Source organism: Lytechinus variegatus, chromosome 12 (genome assembly GCF_018143015.1).
Source record: "Lytechinus variegatus isolate NC3 chromosome 12, Lvar_3.0, whole genome shotgun sequence".
NCBI classification, from domain to species: domain Eukaryota; kingdom Metazoa; phylum Echinodermata; class Echinoidea; order Temnopleuroida; family Toxopneustidae; genus Lytechinus; species Lytechinus variegatus.
The window spans coordinates 20,097,075-20,116,543 of NC_054751.1; the positions used below are offsets into that span (position 1 = coordinate 20,097,075).

General features: G+C 35.6%; 1 protein-coding gene across 1 annotated transcript; it reads right to left on the reverse strand.

The window, feature by feature from the left end:
- Positions 1-1,546: 1,546 nt before the first annotated feature.
- On the reverse strand, positions 1,547-7,646 carry LOC121425176 (adhesion G protein-coupled receptor A3-like). Its single transcript, XM_041621179.1, has 2 exons — positions 6,690-7,646; positions 1,547-1,847 (listed from the first exon to the last, which is right to left on the reverse strand). The coding sequence occupies exons 1-2, from the start codon at positions 6,917-6,919 to the stop codon at positions 1,772-1,774; spliced, it is 306 nt and encodes a 101-aa protein (XP_041477113.1). The 5' UTR covers positions 6,920-7,646; the 3' UTR covers positions 1,547-1,771.
- Positions 7,647-19,469: the final 11,823 nt, after the last annotated feature.

The following is a 19,469-nucleotide window of genomic DNA, read 5'->3' on the forward strand; positions in this document are numbered from 1 at the left end:
TACATAAATCGCGATAACTTTTTTGCGCATGAAGCGTTCGCGCCGCCATTTCATGACTTTTTTCTCTTGAGTTTTGCGCAACTTTTAATACCAAATTTGTATACCCCATGCCGCGGTTGCGGAGTTACGTAACATTTTCGTATCACATGTCACGTTAGAAATTGAAATTTGTATTCGTTTGTGTGTAAAGTGTATGGTATTTGAATGAATGTTATACACATTGTTTTCTAACTACATTTTTATTTGTTTCTTTCTATATTATGTCACTTGTGAATTCAAGTAGCAGTTCTAGGATATGAAAATAATGAAAAACATTGCATAAAAAATAAAGAAATACATAAGAAATGCAAAATAAAGAAATACATAAGAAATTAAAATCAAAGAAAAACATAAGAAAAGTAGTGCAAAATACCAGAATCGCTTGCACAACTATATTCTTGGGTGCAGGAAACACTGAATAGACAAGTAATGTCACACTTAAGTTGATTATGCTATAATTGATATTGAATAAGTTATATATTACACAAACCCAAAATATACATGTATCTAGAATACTCAAGAATTTGCAATATGCAATATCTAATGTCCTAAAGTTTTTTTGATAAAAATTTGCATATTCACATAATTAATTATGAATATAATTTGCATAAATTATGTGATATCTCTTATGCTTTGTTTTCACCAGCTAGTGTACATGTAACACATCACTTGTTTATCTTCCAAGATTGCTTTGGCTCATTGCAAGAGAGTGTAATGCAATAAAACATGCCAAATGTTGTATTTCTCTACATAACGCGTGCAGAGTACTTATTTGCATATTTAGTAATTACTAATTTGCATAAGCATATCTAATAATTCAAGCACGAAATAACACAATTCCATGATAAACAACCTCTTCTTACAGCTGAAAACCTTGAAACAGGAATTTATGGACCGCAATAGGTACCAAAGTATGAAAAATTCAATTTTTTGATAAAAATTTGCATATTCGCATAATTAATTATGCATATATTAAAAAATACAATGAATATCAGTATTTTGACTATGTTTTCTTTTAGAGGACATGACAAAGGATGTGTGTGCCAAATTTGGTTGCGATCGGACGACCAACGGCCGAGATCTTAGGGGGGGCCCAAAAGGCCCCCCCCCCCCAGTTTTTCTAGCCTAAAAAATAGCCCAGTCTTTTTAGGGTTAAATGAAAGTAAGCATTGGACGCAACAGTGTTTTGGACTAATGATCTTATCACGTATGAAAACGCCAATTCTGGCCTGAAAAGTGAAAGCATTTAACACGCCCATAGACAAATATATGTACCTTGTACATGTACCTAAAATTTGGTAAAAAAATCACTTGGCAGTAATATTTTTACTGACATCATTCTGAAGTTTGTTCATACTGTTAGATATAAATATTTCGTTTATTGAAAGGAACTGGATCCAGAAAAATCATACACTGAGTAGTAAATCATTTGCTACTTTAATAGATTTTGCTAGGCTTTAATTGTGAGAACTTTGATTCACATAAAATAGGCGGGTAAGACAAAAACCATGAAAAAGACCGTACAGAACTTGTCAATTATCCCGCTTCTTAGAACTACATGTTTATCAAGAATTAAGCAAAAATAACACAATATTTCTTTTCATGACAGAAACTAAAAGGTAAGGTATGATAGAGTGCTGTGTATTACTGAGCAATTTCTCACTTCGATTGCAAGCACATACCAATATATATCTGCACTCAAAACATGTCCAATCATTTTTTTTTTCTTAACTTACAGTGTTTGAACAGAATCCAGTCCAGTAAAAGCACCACCTCGAATAGTCTTCATGGTGTTGTTGCTGAAATCCCTGAAAATATATAGAGTGAAATTGGAAAATTAGGACAATATTCACAAATAATATAAATATATTAATATTAATTAGAGAAAAATAAATGCAAATTTTAGTAAAACAGAACAAATAAAAGCCTATTAAATAACTTGAAAAAAATTCTTCACAGTCAAGTAAATCTTTCTTCAAATTCTTTTTTTTTCAAAAATTTAAACTATTCAAACTGACTTTTGTAACACAATTTTCTAGACTAGTGCACTGTGTAAAAACCATTTAAACACAATTACATTGTAGGCTTTCTGTCAAAAAAAAGGTTTTTATACACAGTATCTGCATGATGTTGGCATAATACTTAGTCAAACAGGACAACAGGTAATAAATAGTGAAGGGAGGATAATTCAGGGAGCATAAAAAAACATTGATTATTCTCTTTCTTTTCCCCTATTTGTATGAAAATTTTAAAACTCTCGGATAATCATTGCTTGAGCAGTTTTTGGCGAAGAAAATTGGAGCTCAGACCTTCGGACCATACAGATCATAATTCATGTATAGGCCTACAGTATACATTAAATCAATGTATAGGTACTAATGGTTGAAGCAGCATGATTTATAGCACCATGAAGCTATATCATCAATGATAACCCTGAAGAGTTACAATCACTTTTAAGGTGTTACCACACAGGGGATGCATTACTGGGTGATGGTGAGTATATTTGCATTCGTAGCCCAAACAAATGCACCAAAATTGAGTCCCTAATCTTCTGTGCAATCAATTCCACATTAAGCCTGCTAGTGTGTCAATATTGTCAAGTAAAATCTCACTCTGTATCTATTCCAGAGCTTGAAATTAAACAAAATACTCAGACTTCATTGTTGTTCATGAAAGTATTTCATAAAAAATAAAAGAAATATTACAAATTTATGGAAATCCAACCTTGCTTTTATAATTACAGTAGTCCATTGCCCCAAAATCTTGTCAGTGTCACGCTTACAACTTGCTTGTGAGGGGCTGCAATATCCAAGTATTCATGAATATTCATGAGATGACTTGTAGGCCTTTGACAAAGTAATGGTTATTCTTATATTGTATTCGGCCTCTCTGTAAAAAATACACCCTGACAGGCTTCCATGATACAAATAAGATCAAAATACTATACAAATATGCACTATGTTGTCCAACATGGTCTTCTGAAAATTTGTCTCTATTTTTTTCATGTCAGAAAGATAATAATACCGGTAGCTTGTAATCTCAAACTGCGTATTCTGAAAATCATCTCTGAAAGGAGATCCCATATTTTATTACAGACATGCCCATAATTCTTTTGTAAACTAATTATTGAATGATGGATAAATCAGTGTCTTTTAAGCACGTTATTGACATTAGACAAAATTTCCCAGGAGCCACAGGCACTTTCCTCTTGTGGGCCAGGGTGAGAACAAGAAGAAAAGATTATAGATTATAGTTTTCATATCATGGACTTTATAGTAAAACCCTGAAGATACATATACTACAACAAACAGACTGACAACAAAAATAATTTTCAGAATATGAGCACAAGAATTCCCTAAGAATCACCAAAGAGGACTGATGGGGGAAAAATAGACAATATTTGGTAGTGATTTCTGAAATTCAAAGAAGTATGTCATAACTCATTCACTGTCAGCAAATAACCGAGGCTTTTATAGTGCCATGAATGCTGCTAAAATAATTGAATCACTAGCATCAAGGTGTAAATTCATTTTGCAAGATTGTGGGGCAAGGGGGCCTTTTTGATGGTGATGATATTGATGATGATGAACAACTATACAAAATAACTGTTTATTTTTTGGCAAAGGGTAGAAGGGGTGTGAGGTCGAGGTCAAGATTTAATGAAGAATCAAGATGATATTAAAGGAGGCGATCTAAAGCTCATTGTGAAGGGAAAAGAATGACTCATTGTCTATGATTTTCAAGTATAAAGCAATCTGAAGACAAGTCAAAGAAAACATGTGATGATGTCATGATGATGACAATGGTGACGAGAGTGATGATGATGATGATGATGATGATGATGATGATGATGATGATGATGATAATAATGATGATGATGACGGTGGTGAGTGATGAGACGGATGATGATGATGATGATGATGATGAACTTTGTTGTTGTTAGAGGATAAAGGGATGAAAAGGGGCGGGGCAGGAATTACAATGTAGGCCTAATGTATTATGGAAATAAAAGTTCACCCTGATATTAAAGATAAATTCCAGTATTGGTAATGATCTCAAAATGAATTTTTACAGAATCTAATATAATTATTATATAATAATGACCACCCAAGTGTCTGTTTGTATGAATAAAAAATATGTGCCAAAGGATTCTGGAAGAAATTGTGTAATTGCTGAGAAATAAGCAAAATGAGCGCGGATTCGGTCACTTCTGTCGGGTCTTTATTCCAGCAATAATAATACACTGTCCCACGTGTGCCTATCTGTGTTGGTGATCTTCAGTGTGAACATTTTTCAGCGTAGATTTCAAGATTTCACAAAGTTCAGTTTATGTAACAGTACCAGATCTAGATCCTCGATGATATACTGACAATTAAGCCTGGTTTAACAGACTTTCTCATGAAATCAGTGTTTACTGCAACTACATGTACTAGAATTTCTCTTTAAGTTTGATAATCAAAGCAGATTTTTTTTATAAAAAAAATATTTACATGTGGATTTTTAAAGCACTACATGCAAGCAGTATTTGGCCCACATGTATTCCTACATCACTTGTGCAAGTGTTGGACATGCATGTGATGTAGGCCTACAACTATGAAGCTCACTTTCCCAACCAGCGTCCATCTATCATCTCTAACTTCAACCCAGACTTCACCTCATCTATGCCCTAGCCATGTTAACCAACCTTCCTCCTGCAAGTGCAAAGCAGCCGACCATTTGCTTTCCTGTAGAGTACACAACATAATAGTACACCATGTCAAAGCAATATTGCCAGTTTGCCTTCCCATGTCATACATCATATGCATCATGTGTACATGTACATGTACAATCCCCTCCTCCCCTCTGCATCCATCTATAGATACTGAAGCTCCATTGATAGAGATGGGAGATCACTTCTGTATCACGGAAAGGACAGAGCATTGTACACTAGAAGCCTGCAGCATTCAACCATTCAAAACTGGTCTGGTCAATTTAATGTACATGTTGGCCTCTATCATTGCTTTTTAATGAGGAATTCCTGAATTACAGAAACATGAGGAATTGAAATGTTGAGCAAATCATGTCCCTATCGATATGATCATACACCATCCCCTTTTGCACAGAGAGATGGCCAAGATCAGAGTTGCAGCTGCTGATGTGGCTGCAATTCCAAGAAATGGAAACATTATACCGGTATGTGAATGAATAAAGACAGCCTAGCAAAAATGGAGAATTCACATTATTAGGCATGAAGATAGTTTGCACTTGCAATCACAACCATGTGTGTGTTCATATTTTTATGATCATGATTTATATGAAGTTCGAACACTTTGGTTACTGTACATGCACATGCAGGAAAACTGCATGCACATAAGAAAAGGCCTGCAGAATGTCAGTACACTGTACAGTATCGAGAAAACTTAATTTGCAACACCAAAATTTGTAGTATACATACATGTAGAGCAGGGAGTAACACAAGATTCAAACAACGATTCTGATTGGCCGATCAGATATATGTTGCACAAATACAGTACCTGTGTAATGGCAATTTATAACATTGATTGTAAGCATGAAGAAGCCCTACATGTACATGTCATACAGAATAAGGATCCACGTAGGTATACATGAACATCATGTATAAATGTTGAATGCATTCCAGGCAAAAAGGTAAAGAAAAAAACTAATTTTTTCAAAAGAAACATGTACATGTTGTAGTCCTAAGTGTACCACAGTGTACATAAACTGAGGATCCTTCTAACTGTTGGAAGCCATTGTCAGGTGCCAGTCTTGCATGAAAATATAGACAACAGGACAGCCTGAATGGACAATAGCCAGGGCTGGACACCCATCAAAGGATCAAAGAGAATCGGGGATTATAAAGTCAGGAGCACTCAGCCTGACTCAGGCTAAGATATTACAGGGTTCAAACGCCTACATGTATGTAGGAGCTCCAAGAATCAAGATGCACATGTACATGTAGAGTAGGCCTACATGAATATGATAACCCCTTCCCCTAAACCAACACAAATTAAAGTTTGCACAAATCAAAAGCATAAATTAACAACACTGGAAAAAATAAAATACAATAATACAATTTAATGCAATAAATATATCTGCTTGAACATTAATTTTATCAGCTAACCTCTTCATGAGTTTTGATGACACGGGTAGTTGACTTATCACCTTATAAAGTTGATACATTATATCAAATAATATTTGTTAAATTTATTTTTTATTGGTAATAAACAAGATATGATCGATATTAAACATGATTTTACAAAATGGTGCCTAGATGAAGTCATGATGACCTTTTGACCTTGAATCATGTCATACACATGGCATAGATCCACATGTGTAACTGATAAGATTTTGAAGTAAACTGATGGAGGATTCCTTAAGATATTGTGCTAACAAGAAAAGGGTGGAATAATAACAATAAATAAATACATATATATATATATATATATATATAATTAATGAATAAATAAACAAATAAATAAACTAATACATAAATAAATAAAATGAATGAATGAATGAATCCATTACGTTATAACAAAAAAAATTGTTCATAATTGATTTAATATTCTATTCATCAATTGACAGAGTTTAATGTTCAATCAATTCTAACAAAAAAAGAATTGGGTCTATTAAAAAACATGGGGTCTACTCACAATAACACAGTATCTCTCGGGATGACATCAGGCGATAGTGGTCTCACAAGACTTTTATTAGTACAATCCATCTGCCTCCGAGCCTTGTTGCCCCCTCCCAACTTTCCTCTCCCTCTCTCCCGATCCCCTAAACCACATTTGCAGATTGCCGGACATGCCCCACTCAGCTGAGCCAGTTTTGCAAGTAAAGCAATGCAGACAAGTAACCTGTAGACATTCCCAGTAAACATGATGGCTGATGGTGATCTTTTCTTCTTAATGAAGTGACGATTTACTTTCCGTTATTTAAGTTTATGTCCATTCAATCACCAGCTCAAAACAATTCCTGACTCGGTTTCACGGTACATGTACAATAGTTCATAAGATTCAAAGAATTCTACCGGCACACCCATTACATCTTTCTTCTTTTTCTTTGGACAAGAAGCCAGTCAGTCACGCATTATTTATAAAGACTGATGAGTTCTGGTCCCATATTTACCAAAAATTAAAATTATCATTTGGCAAAATACAAACAGAACCAACGTAGATTTAATCTGGACTGTTTGCAAGTCGACGGCACTTGGCAAATATCTCTCAATAGGCCTTACTGAACCATACCATTACCAGAGCCCCCCGAGTTGTGGCTTGATGCTCATGCGCTGGTACGCTACTCGACTCACTGAATCCGGCTGTTAATATCCCACTTTCAAGTTTCTTTAACTGCTGTTTCTTCTCTTTCTGTTCCAAAATAACAATTGCCATGCGAATCAAAATGTAAATCATCAGCCAAAATAGTGGTTCAACTTCACTCTTCAGATGAAACGGGTCTGTTCAGGTCAAAAGAAGAAGGTACTTTCGTCCTCTTTTCTGATGAGTTTGCCTACTCTGGTATCACTATCAATATACGTACCGTACTATACTCTGGTCCTCCAACTATCGTGTGTGTGTGTGCTGCATGCCGGCCCTTGAATTCCGCAGCGCAGGATGCACACTGCAAAAATACGGTACACTGCGCTGCGTGGCGATTACACAGCACAGTCTTGCACAGATTGTTTACACCGTCCCTTGTGAAAAAAAGTAGGCCTACATGTATATGCCGTGATGAAAAACCATAATATTGATGATGTTGGACTCGCATGCTCCCAAAATTATCTTAAGTTATATATTTTTTTATCTCTTCCTATTTTCTTTTGCTTTGAATCGTTCAGTGACTTCATTTCATAATGCTAAAAACATTGAAGCCTATAGTCCTACTGATGTTGCAGTAAACGGCAGTCAACCCAAGAATAGTCCTATATATTGCAGGGGCCGCGGAACGGTTTTCAAAGTGGGGGGGCTGACCATGCTAAAAATCACAATCGTATGGTCATTTTTGCGTTTTTGTACACGGTTTTGGAAAAAAGTAGGGGGCTGAAGCCCTCCCCCCATGCTGAAGCATCGACGTCCAAACTTCTTTGATGGAAGGTCCTATGCTGACGTAGCTACTCCTACGACCAACATACACGGAAATGTTAGAAGGCATGGTGAGACAACCAGATCGAGGACTTCGACAAGAGAGTGGCAGGACTATTTACTGTTAGTGAGATCATTACTAAATGGTTAAAGACATGTATCTCCATAGATACCTATTAGATTGATAGAAGAATATGATACTACGATGGCAAAGATGGAAATGGGAAATTTTTATTTATATAACCATGGGTGTCGATCGGTATTCTTGGTTGGGGGGGATGATTGACACAAATGTTCTTGTGGATGGGGATCTTTCAACATATACCCCCACTAAAATCACAAGTTAGGACATTTGGGAGTGGTTGATATGCATGGTGTTCTTGGAAATTCCTTCATTGTTGTAGTGTACTATACTTGTATAATTTTTTTGAAAATTCAATTTGTGTTACAAGTAAGCCTATTCTAAACTCATACCGAGAAAACAGGACAAAAATTGACTGGACCATGTACATAGTGATCTGTTTATTGAGCATGATGTATACACAGGGGCGTCGATCCATTTTTCAGATGGGGGGGGGGTGGCAAAATTATGAATCAACGTTCCAAAGGCGCTCGATCACAAAAAACGAACAAACTCACCCACACACCCCCACACACATAGGCATATATATATATATATAACTCATGAGAAAGAGACACATATCTCACCTTCACCAACAATGCGAGCGCGAAGCGCGAGCTAAATATTTTTTTGTATGTCATGAAAACAGGAAAAATGTACCTGTTTAGGTTTGTTTGTAGTAACTCATGAGCAGGGTCGATACATGTATCTCACTAGAGAGCGAGCTAAAATTTCTTTATATTCTGACCTGAAAGCTTGATATTCTAAGCATTTTTGGCACCAATGATTAAGATGGGTATCTAGAAGAACAATAGATGCGCGAGCTGAAAATTTTGATCTGGAAAAAAAGACACTTTAATGGAAGATATATATCCAACAAAAGATTTTTGCAAATCAAAGTTCTTTTGAGGTTTAGAATTGAAAACGGGACATTCTATTCACCTATATAATCATGATAAGTATGGGTTTTTGGTACATGATGCGAGCACGAAGCGCGAGCTGAAAATTTTTATATTCCAATCTAAAAAACCGACATTTTGAGCACGATTTTAAATCAAATTCGAGTTGGTATCTCAATCTCGCTTGCTGATTTCAGTGTAGCATTACAATATTATTTTATTTTTAGTTGCACATGCGGAATTATGGGGGGGGGCAAAACGATATGTTTGCCCCCCAATATTTTATTGGTGGGGCGATCGCCCCCTTCCCCCCCACCCAGGATCGACGCCTCTGTGTATACAACTTCTCTCTTAAATCTAACCTGACTGGCAATATTTTTATTCTTCTTAATGCATGATGATAAAATGCAGATTCGGACCAATTAAGACTAGCACAAATTCAACCTGTGTGGCTTCTCGTGCGCCATCGGGCTTACCGTCATTCCTTAGAGATTTATCTTGCCACCCTTTTAATCCCGTTTATTTTTCCACCCTTTTGAATTAATGATTTATTTAAATTAATTTATTCACCACTGGTGGGATGGAACACCCTATCAACAAAAGTTGATTTTCGTTGGGGTCCATTTAGGTCATGTGCTAAAAATATCAGATACATAAACATTTCATTCTTTTTCATCTTGAACCTCCACCCATCTGTTTAATAGTCCTGAATAATAACAATATACACAAATTGCTAGGGAAACAAACTGATTGATGGCATACTATAATCACTTTGTAATTGTATATTCTCCTGTAAATTGATTGTAAACTTTTTTTGTTGAAATGCCGAATAAAATAATAATAATAATAATAATCATGATCAAACTTTTCATTTTTTCATCATCATTATTATAATTTTTCTACCCTAAATTATTGGGGGGGGGATGATAATACAGGCCATCCCCCCACTTGAAATATTGGGGGGGATATATCCCCCCCATCCCCCCCGTGATCGACACCCATGTATATAACACATTGATTGACCTGGTGAGTTCTGTGTTTATGCACGACTTTACCCGCAAAACGACTTGTTAATGTTATGAAAAAATTAACTTCGGAATGATATGTCCCAATTTGTACTTTTATTATTTTCAAAACAAATGGATCCCTTCCATAGAATTAATGAATATGGAAGTGACCAAAATCTTTGTTTTCCTTCTCTTATTATTGTCTGGTGATATTGAATCAAACCCAGGCCCAAAATTTAAGTTTCCATGTGGAAACTGTGAAAAACCAGTAAAATCAAATCAGTGCGGCCTTCTTTGTTCCACTTGTAAAAGATGGTATCATATTCACTGTCAAGAAATAAGCTTGGAAATATATTCAAATCTATATTTGAGCCCAGATGAAGAATGGTTTTGTTCAACCTGTTTTTTACCATCTTTCTGTGAATCTTTATTTGATGACTACAATAATACTATTGTAAACTGTGAGAAAGAAATTCGGGTACCCGAAAACATTCCAGAGCCAAATTTACAACAAAAAAACTCGAAGGATTCAAGTTTACTTTATCAAGATTTTGAAAACATATTTGCTGTAAAAGGTCTTCACTTTGTACATCTAAATGTTAGATCTATTCTACCAAAAATTTCAGAACTTCGAATTCTTTTTAAGAGAAAGAATCTTGCAGTCATTGCTTTCACAGAAACATGGCTAAATGACTCGGTGAACGATGAAGAAATCAATATAGATGGATACAAAGTAATACGCAATGATAGATTATTAGGCTCTGGGGGTGGTGTATGTTTTTATGTCAGAAATGATATTGCATTCAATATCATAGATGTTTTAAGTACAAGTGATTCTGAATCACTGTGGATTAATTTGCTTCTACCAAGATCAAAACCAATTATTGCTGGCGTCATTTATAGGCCTCCGAAAAGCAATCAATTTATTGAGAAGATGTCAAATATTCTCGATACATTAAAGAAAGATGATGAAATTATACTTTTAGGCGATATGAATGTTTGTCTATTTCAGAAATCTCCACTGGCAAAAAATATACTGACTTATTGAGTCTTCATGGATTTAGCCAACTCATCAAAGATGCAACCCGTGTCACACACACATGTTCTTCTTTATTGGACCATGTGATTTGTAATAACGAACAAAAAATAAGTCAAAGTGGTGTTATTGATCTTGGTATAAGTGACCATTCTTTTACTTTCTGTACACGAAAGAAAATTAGGCTGGCTATAGGTGTTCACAGAACCACTGATATTAGATCGTTGAAAAAATATAGCGAAGAATCTTTCAATTTTAAGTTGTCTGCCGTTGATTGGTCAGATTTAACCCAATGCACTGACGTAAATAAGGCTTGGTCAATTTTTCAAAATACTTTTATTTCAACGTTGAATATGATAGCGCCTCAAAAACGGATTAGAATTAAACAGAGATCAGAAAACTGGATGACTAAAGATATTATTTCTCTTATTCGAGAAAGAAATGTGGCGTATAGAAAAATGAAGAAAAATCTAAGCGATCAGGATTATGACACGCTTTCCAAAAGATACAAGAAATTAAGAAATATGGTTCAAAGAGAGGTGAAAAAGGCCAAATTAGAGTACCTTCAAAATAAAATAGAAGAAAATAAAAATGATTCTAAAAGACTTTGGCAGAATCTAAAAAGTTTGGGATTAAAAAAGAAAAATGGAAAGGACCAAGAATTAGTCGTTTCAATTGATGGAGAATTATGTCATGATAAGATAACTATTTCCAATGAATTCAATTCCTATTTTACAAATGTCGCAGCTACGTTGGTAGATAAACTTCCATCTTGCAAAGACATTTTTAGTGCAGACAGTGAAAAGATTCGTGAATTTTATGAAAAAAAAATATAAGCCAAGATAAATTTGAATTATTACCTGTTAGTGATCAATTCATTTTTAATGAGTTGCGTAAATTAAATGTATCAAAAAGCACTGGTTTAGATTTGATACCTGCTAAATTTCTAAAAGAAGGAGCAAAGAGTTTGTACAAACCATTAAATTTCTTGATAAATCTATCTATCTTTACTAGCACTTTCCCAGAGGATATGAAAATTGCAAAAGTAACTCCTATTCATAAGAAGAAAGATAAAACTGCTGTTGAAAACTATAGACCTATCAGTGTTTTAAGCATAGTATCCAAAATTCTTGAAAAGGCGGTATGTGTTCAGATCGAAAAATATTTTAAAGAAACTGATATGATTTACGAATATCAGTCAGGTTTTCGACATGACTATTCGACCGAGACATGCCTTATTCACTTGACTGATTATCTGAGAACAAATATTTCTAAGGGACAATTCGTTGGGATGGTACTTCTAGATCTTCAAAAAGCATTTGATACAGTTAATCACGGCATCTTATTAAAAAAATTACAAATATTGGGTTTTAACCAGGCTACTGTAGCATGGTTCAAATCCTACTTGTCGAATCGACATCAAGTAGTGGCTATTCGCGATATTCGTTCCAAAATTATGCCTATAACGTGTGGAGTTCCACAGGGAAGTATTTTAGGCCCAATCCTATTTTCAACTTATATCAATGACATGTCTATTTGTATAAAAGCTGGCTGTAAATTATTATTGTATGCAGATGATAGCGTACTACTTTGTTCAAATTCCAACCCAAAATTTGTTGAGGAAAAACTTAGCGAACAGCTGTCTACATGTGTCGATTGGATGACTGATAATAGATTATCGTTACACTTAGGCAAAACCGAAAGCATTCTGTTTTGTTCTAAAAGTAATCATAAAACTTCATTTGAATTTGAAGTATCATACAATAATAAGATAATTCAGAGGAAAGAATCTGTAAAGTATTTAGGCATTGAGTTGACTAGCTCCCTTTCATTTTCATCTTTAGTAGAATCAATCGTAAAAAAGGCGAATGCCCGTTTGAAATTTTTGTACAGGTATCAAAGTTGTATGGATCAAAAAGCAAGGCGTATTCTCTGTTTTGCACTTATTCAGAGTTTATTTGACTATGCTAACCCTGCTTGGTATAGTGGCATAAGCGAACTCGATAAAAAGAAGTTAAAAATTATACAGAATAAAATTGTTAGATTCATTAACTGTTCTGGTCCCAGAACCCATGTTGGCTATACCGAACTCACTGGAGCAGGTTTTCTTGAAGTCAACAAAAGATCAAAGCAGCTTATTTTGCACCACGTGCATAAAATCTATCACAATAGATCGAACCATTACATTGGATCAAACTTTAATCTCGTTACCGAAATACATAACTATAATACAAGAAACAGCCATTTCAACTTTTGCTTACCAGAAAGGATAGGGAGTATTGGTAACTCCTTTTATTACAATGCTATAAAACATTGGAATTCCCTTCCCAATTATATAAAGGAAATAGGAAACTTTTTGCATTTTAAGAGGAAATTGAAAGAATATCTTTCACTTGAGAGTCAAAAAGAAGATGCAAATGATATGTTATACGGTTGATTAAGCCTGAATACTGACCTAGGTCTTTTCTCTTCTCTACCAGGTATTATTATGTATTTTACATAGTGTGATTGAAGCTTCGATATGTTCTTTCTTCTATTTCTATTTCTTTTATCTCTTCCTATTATCCTCTTCGTGTTGTTATTGTCGTCAACGTTTTTGCTGTTGTTCTCCTTATTTATTTTCCTTCGTTATCAGTTTCTTCCGTCTCCTTCTACTCCTCGTCCCCATTATTCTTCTGTTGCTCCTCTTCCTTCTCCTTCTCCTTCTTTTCTTCTTCTTCTTCGTTATATTCTTGTATATATCTAATTTATTGTCTATATATATTATTTATTGGTAATACTAAATTCTGATTTTTTTTCCTTCATTTTTAATATGTAAATAGTATAATTGAACCATTTTATTATCTTAATTCAGGACCCCACTGGAAATAAGCTTTCGAGCTTTCGTGGGTCATCCTGTGCAAGCCTGTTGTTTTAATGCTACTGTATATATGTTATGGTGACTTGCCAAATAAAATCAATCAATCAACCCCAGCCCCCCCCCCCCCCGGTTCCGCGGCCCCTGTATTGCCAGCGGGAGGATTATAAAATTAGAAAATATAATATAACACAATTTTCACGTTAAATGCAAACGAAAAAAAATTGGGGAAATTACATCATCAGATCATTACCTCCATGATCAATTCACTCGTTTTCATGATATGCATATCACTGTTTCTCGTGAAATGTAAAATTTTACTGTCACTCTATTATTTAGTCATCCGTTTTCTGTAATTCACAATAAATTGGTATTCTACTAGAATATGGTAAAATAACACCTCCCCGAGATGTAGATTGAGGCCGAATGGAAACAGGCTTTCTTGTTAGAAGCATGCAGAACATAATTATTTACACAACTGATTTCATTTTAAGGAATACAAATCAAAAATTAATCTGAATAATCAGATACATAAGTTACAGTGGAGGTGATAAAGGAGGACAATATATTACAAGAAAAACGAGCAAAACAAGACACTGTAAAAAAAATCATTAAAAAAGGCATGTGAGGCAAACTACTGGCCATGGAGCAGGGAATAAAACATTCTGCATATAGGCCTATGTGAAATATATATATATATATATATACCGGTACATACAATCTATTTAACTTTTTAAAAATGTCTTCATACTAATCTTCGCGGGGAATGCAACATTCCCCCTTTTCAAGAATTCAGAAAATGTATCAAAGATTTTGCAGTCGCAAATATATTTTTTTCTTGAAAGCAAAATATTTCATCGTCCAATATAGGTGACTTGAGACCTAGACACCGCACTGGAAAGTGTTTTTTCCCCTCAAAACTTGCTTATGAACCTACTGTTCCAGGGGCGTAGATAGCGGGGGGATGGGGGGGATGCATCCCCCCCAGAATTATAGGTGGGGGGGATGGTGTGTACAATCATCCCCCCCCCAGGTTTCTGTGGGGGAAGAAGCAAAACTATACAGTAATAAAGCAATGAATGCTAGTTAAAATCAATCAATAATAATAGCAGTAATAATCATAACGTACAGCAATGACAAACGTGATAAAAATTGGACTTTTATTCAGAGTCAATCATCTTATATGCATTTACAACTTTTAAGTAATAACAACTGTCTTGCGTCGTCATATACAGTTAAGGATCGTTATTCAGAGTTTCACCAAGTACATCTCCTTATAATAATTATGTATTTGCAAAGGAGATAAGTTCAAAATATTTCATTACAGATTTAAGAAAGTGTCGCTTAATCACTCCCTTTCAGAGCAATTGCTTTCATAACACATTAACACTGTTCAAACGAATTAATAAGAAATTACCTATACACATACACTGACCCTTTTCCCTGCTGGCCATGTCCTCAACCCCTACTTTGCAAAGGAAAGGTGAAAATTTTCAGTCTCTAAGGAGCGAATTAGTAAATGAATGATTTTGGAATGAAAGTGCAAATTTTGGATGGCCTCAGTGATATCCGAGGTTTTTTTCACTCAATATTTTTGGCGCAATGTATTTTGGAATTACTTATACCAGTTATTTCTGTACGTGCGCAGTCTTCTAGGTTTGAAGGTTATAAACTGTTACATTTCATTACCTATGTTTTTATCATAATCATCATAACAAGGTACATAATAAGAAATGAATCGAAATTATAACAAGTTACTATCTATACAGTTTACTTCCGACAACCCGGTGAGGTTTATTCCATTTCCATACTTAATTCAATCAAGCCTTTGTAATCATGGTAATTTTAAGTGTGCTTATCATTTTAGTGTCCGCATATCTGCACGTGGATAAGAAATATAATGTTGAGCTTTTTTTATTTTACCCCTATTACTATAATTGTAATTGATATATTTTTTTTAGTTATTTGGCTGTTTATTTGTTTATTCCTTTAGTTGTTGATTCATTCGTTTGATCATTAACAATATCGCTACTTTTAAAAGAGTATACTACTATACTAGTAAAATAAGGAATACTAGTTATTCTAGATCATGTTTAGCAGGACTGTCATGACCAAGATGATAACTAGACATCCGACAAATGACATTTCTCTTATGATCATCTTTACTCATTGTCATTAATCAAACAAAAGATTACTGCCATGAAAAATGTGCAAGGAAGTTTGTTTATTACTGGATGCCCTGTTTATTGCTGAAAGCAAAGTGATTAAAAGACACACGAGATAATCCATGAGGCAGATCGTGTTATTTTGTTATCTTTAACTCGTCTGCTTTGGCCCATGATATTTTGTTTTTATCGAGTACGTTATCTCCTTCATTCTTTATATTTATATATTAATTATATATATATATATATATATATATATATATATATATATATATATATATATATATATATATATATATATATATATATATATATATATATATAAAGTATGACCCAGCTAGGGATCATCCCCCCAGGTCTAAGGACCTGTCTACGCCACTGTACTGTTCTACAGAACCGAAGGGTTGTCTTTGGGCTTTGATCCATTTACGTTTTGTAAATTTCGTTTTGAATAAGATGCTATACATGTATATACATCGATCCGCCCTTTCCCCCTTTCTTTATCCCTTATAGAGTCGGGTTATTTTGACCCATATGAGCCGGGGATGGATTTAGCCCCACCCCTCCCCCCGAGATCTCGGTCGTCGTTGGCGAGAGCTCCGCAAAAAGAAGGTTTTGCCTTTATAAGGGTGCGATGAAATAAAATCTTCAAGGCTGTGGCTGAATTTTCATAAATAATAGCTATAGGATAATGGGTGCATTTACAGCCACACATTAAAAAAAAATGGTAAGTCTATTCACTGGCGTACCTATAGGATTTTCCAAAGGGGGGGGGGGTAAATATTTTGGAGGAAATTTCGTCCGCGAAAAAAAAATTGACGTGCAAAAAAGCAAAAAAAGAAAAAGGTCTTCATCCCCCCCCATAAAGGATTTCCTACCACAAAAAAAATCTTCAGCTTCAAAAGAGGGGGTACATGTCTGCTTTCTTTGCATTTTTACCGTAGTAATTTGGCTTCTCAAAAGGGTAGGGGCACGTCCCCTGGATCATTTGTGACGCGTCGGGGGGGGGGGGGGCAAGGATACGTCCCGTGCATGTGTTGTGACTCGTCAGGGGGGGGGGCAGTCTGCCCCCTACCCCCCCCCATATACGCTAATGGGCCTATTGCAATTTGTTTCTTATGTAATTTATTGTTATATAATTCTTTGTTTTTTCGCATGTTTTTTTAATTATTTTTTTATGGAAGCCGTTGCCAACTAAATTCTTATCATAAACAATTAAGGCAAAATAATGGATTTTAATCAGTAGAGTGCAAATAACACATTAATGAATTTTTTGTTAAAAGCACAATTTGCATTGGATTTGTGCCTGACTGATTCACTGTTTTTGGACTGACATAATGATAATGCTGCGTAATTTCGTAATCGCTTACCCGGGCAAATTTGGCTCAAAAGTCAATGCGAGGCAGCGCGATTAAAAAAAATTGTGCGGCGGATTTGTCGCGAAAAATGTCGAGGGGGCAAAACCTGCCGCCCGAGCCTTTTAGGGTTAAAAGGGACATCATAATTATAGTACTGATTAAGCTGCAAAGATCGGGGGCAGAAAATTCTTTCTCGTATAGGAAAAGCGCGTGCGAAATTCTTTTCTTTTCATTTTATAATGAATTGAAAGTGTTTCTACTTTAAGATCCTCCCCTTCATTTATTCTGATAGGCCTAAATCTTATCCCCCCCCCCCTTTCAAGGGAAGGCAGTCTGCCTGGATCTGTCGGTGATAGATTATGACTAGGGGAGCGGAGCGTTTCATTAATAAAAGGGGCATTATTTACCCAGAGTAAATAAGGGTATATTAAAATAGGGCATTTAATGCCGTTAGAAAGTGCCCCTTTGCCTTCTTATAGGTGCCATTTCCATAATTCTCGTATCAGTTTCCCCAAAGAAAATTGCCCCTCACGGACGCGTTCTGTGCCCTCTATTTCATCTGACAAGGAGCCGTTTTCCCGTTTTATGTGCTAACGAGTGTCCCTTGGCCTTCTCTAGGTGCCTGTATAGTTACTCTTTTCATATTGCCCGATGAGCTCCCGGTTTCTTTATTCAGCGTTCTGCTTCCTTTTGTGATTCAAGTGCACCCTTTAATCGCATAACCCCTTTCAAAATATGATATGCCCCAAGCAGCCCCTTTCGCTACTTATAGCGTTTGATGAAATTCATCCCCAAATTAAACGGGTCCTTCTAATTCTCAAGTATGAACATAAAAATAGCAAACTACTGTAGTAATACATCTCTATCATGTCTATGTGTGTGTGTATTTGGGTTTTGTCTATACGTCTGGGACTGACCTTTAACGTCACTATCCGAAAGACGTGATCAGGGCTCGAACCTCGAACCTCTGCATCAATTTGTAACTTCCCCACAGCTTGGATTACAGGCGAACGCCACAACGCCCAGTTCTGGGTATGAATCAGGTAACAGGTCATAAGAGGTCGCTATTCATTTTTAGAGACCAGTCCATAGAGTGTCGACTCCCACAGATAAACATGATAATGGGCTCTAAGATAGAACCTAAGTCTATTGAAATCACATCGTTTGGATTCATCTATCCAAATCAAACCGCGAATTTCAATAAAAATAATATTCGTTTCCCTGGTTTGATTAAACCTACACCCAACTGAGACTCGATCGTCGAAGCACAAGCTTCAGTTTTGGTGCTGTTATGTGGACGTCAACACATTATGGATGCCCCCTGGTGGATGCCTATTGTTAGAAAATTTATAATGAGTTAGGTAGTGATGACGAGAGGAAGGGAAGTTTAACCAATGACCTACTAGGTCCATGGTTTAACCAATCGCATAATGATCCAAATTGTGGATGGGACAAATTCGAGTTGAAATAATATTCAGAAAAAATAAAAATGTACCATATTTAATCCCTTTTCCCCCTTTCTTCTTTTTCTTGCTCTCTATTTTCTCTTATCCATGTCCCCCAAGACCCCGCCCCATCTTTACTACCATGTTTAACGTCTCTTTGGTCTTCAATCCAATACTACTGCACTAATTCAGTAAAAATTTTGGCCCCACTTTCTGTATAATTTTGTTTTGTAGTGAATTCTAGGAGGGGATGTGACAATAATCTTGTCGTCGGCGGCAAAGCACCATGCGGGGCATATTTCTCACTCTTTATTTTCGTCATTAAACAATGAATACATGTTACAAATCGATACTTAGGGCATTTTCTATATCATTTTCGGAGTATTCTTGTGCGACAGGTCACTAATGGGCGTGGGCGTGGCCTGACTCCACAGCACAAGAATGCGCGAACTCGTCGACAG

Excerpts from the sequence above, each read along its gene's own strand:
- LOC121425176 (XM_041621179.1), bottom strand. The coding sequence starts at position 6,919 with ATGTTTACTGGGAATGTCTACAGGTTACTTGTCTGCATTGCTTTACTT. Across the intron at positions 1,848-6,689 it reads CCGAGAGATACTGTGTTATT|GGATTTCAGCAACAACACCA; the intron begins GTGAGTAGACCC and ends ATATATTTTCAG.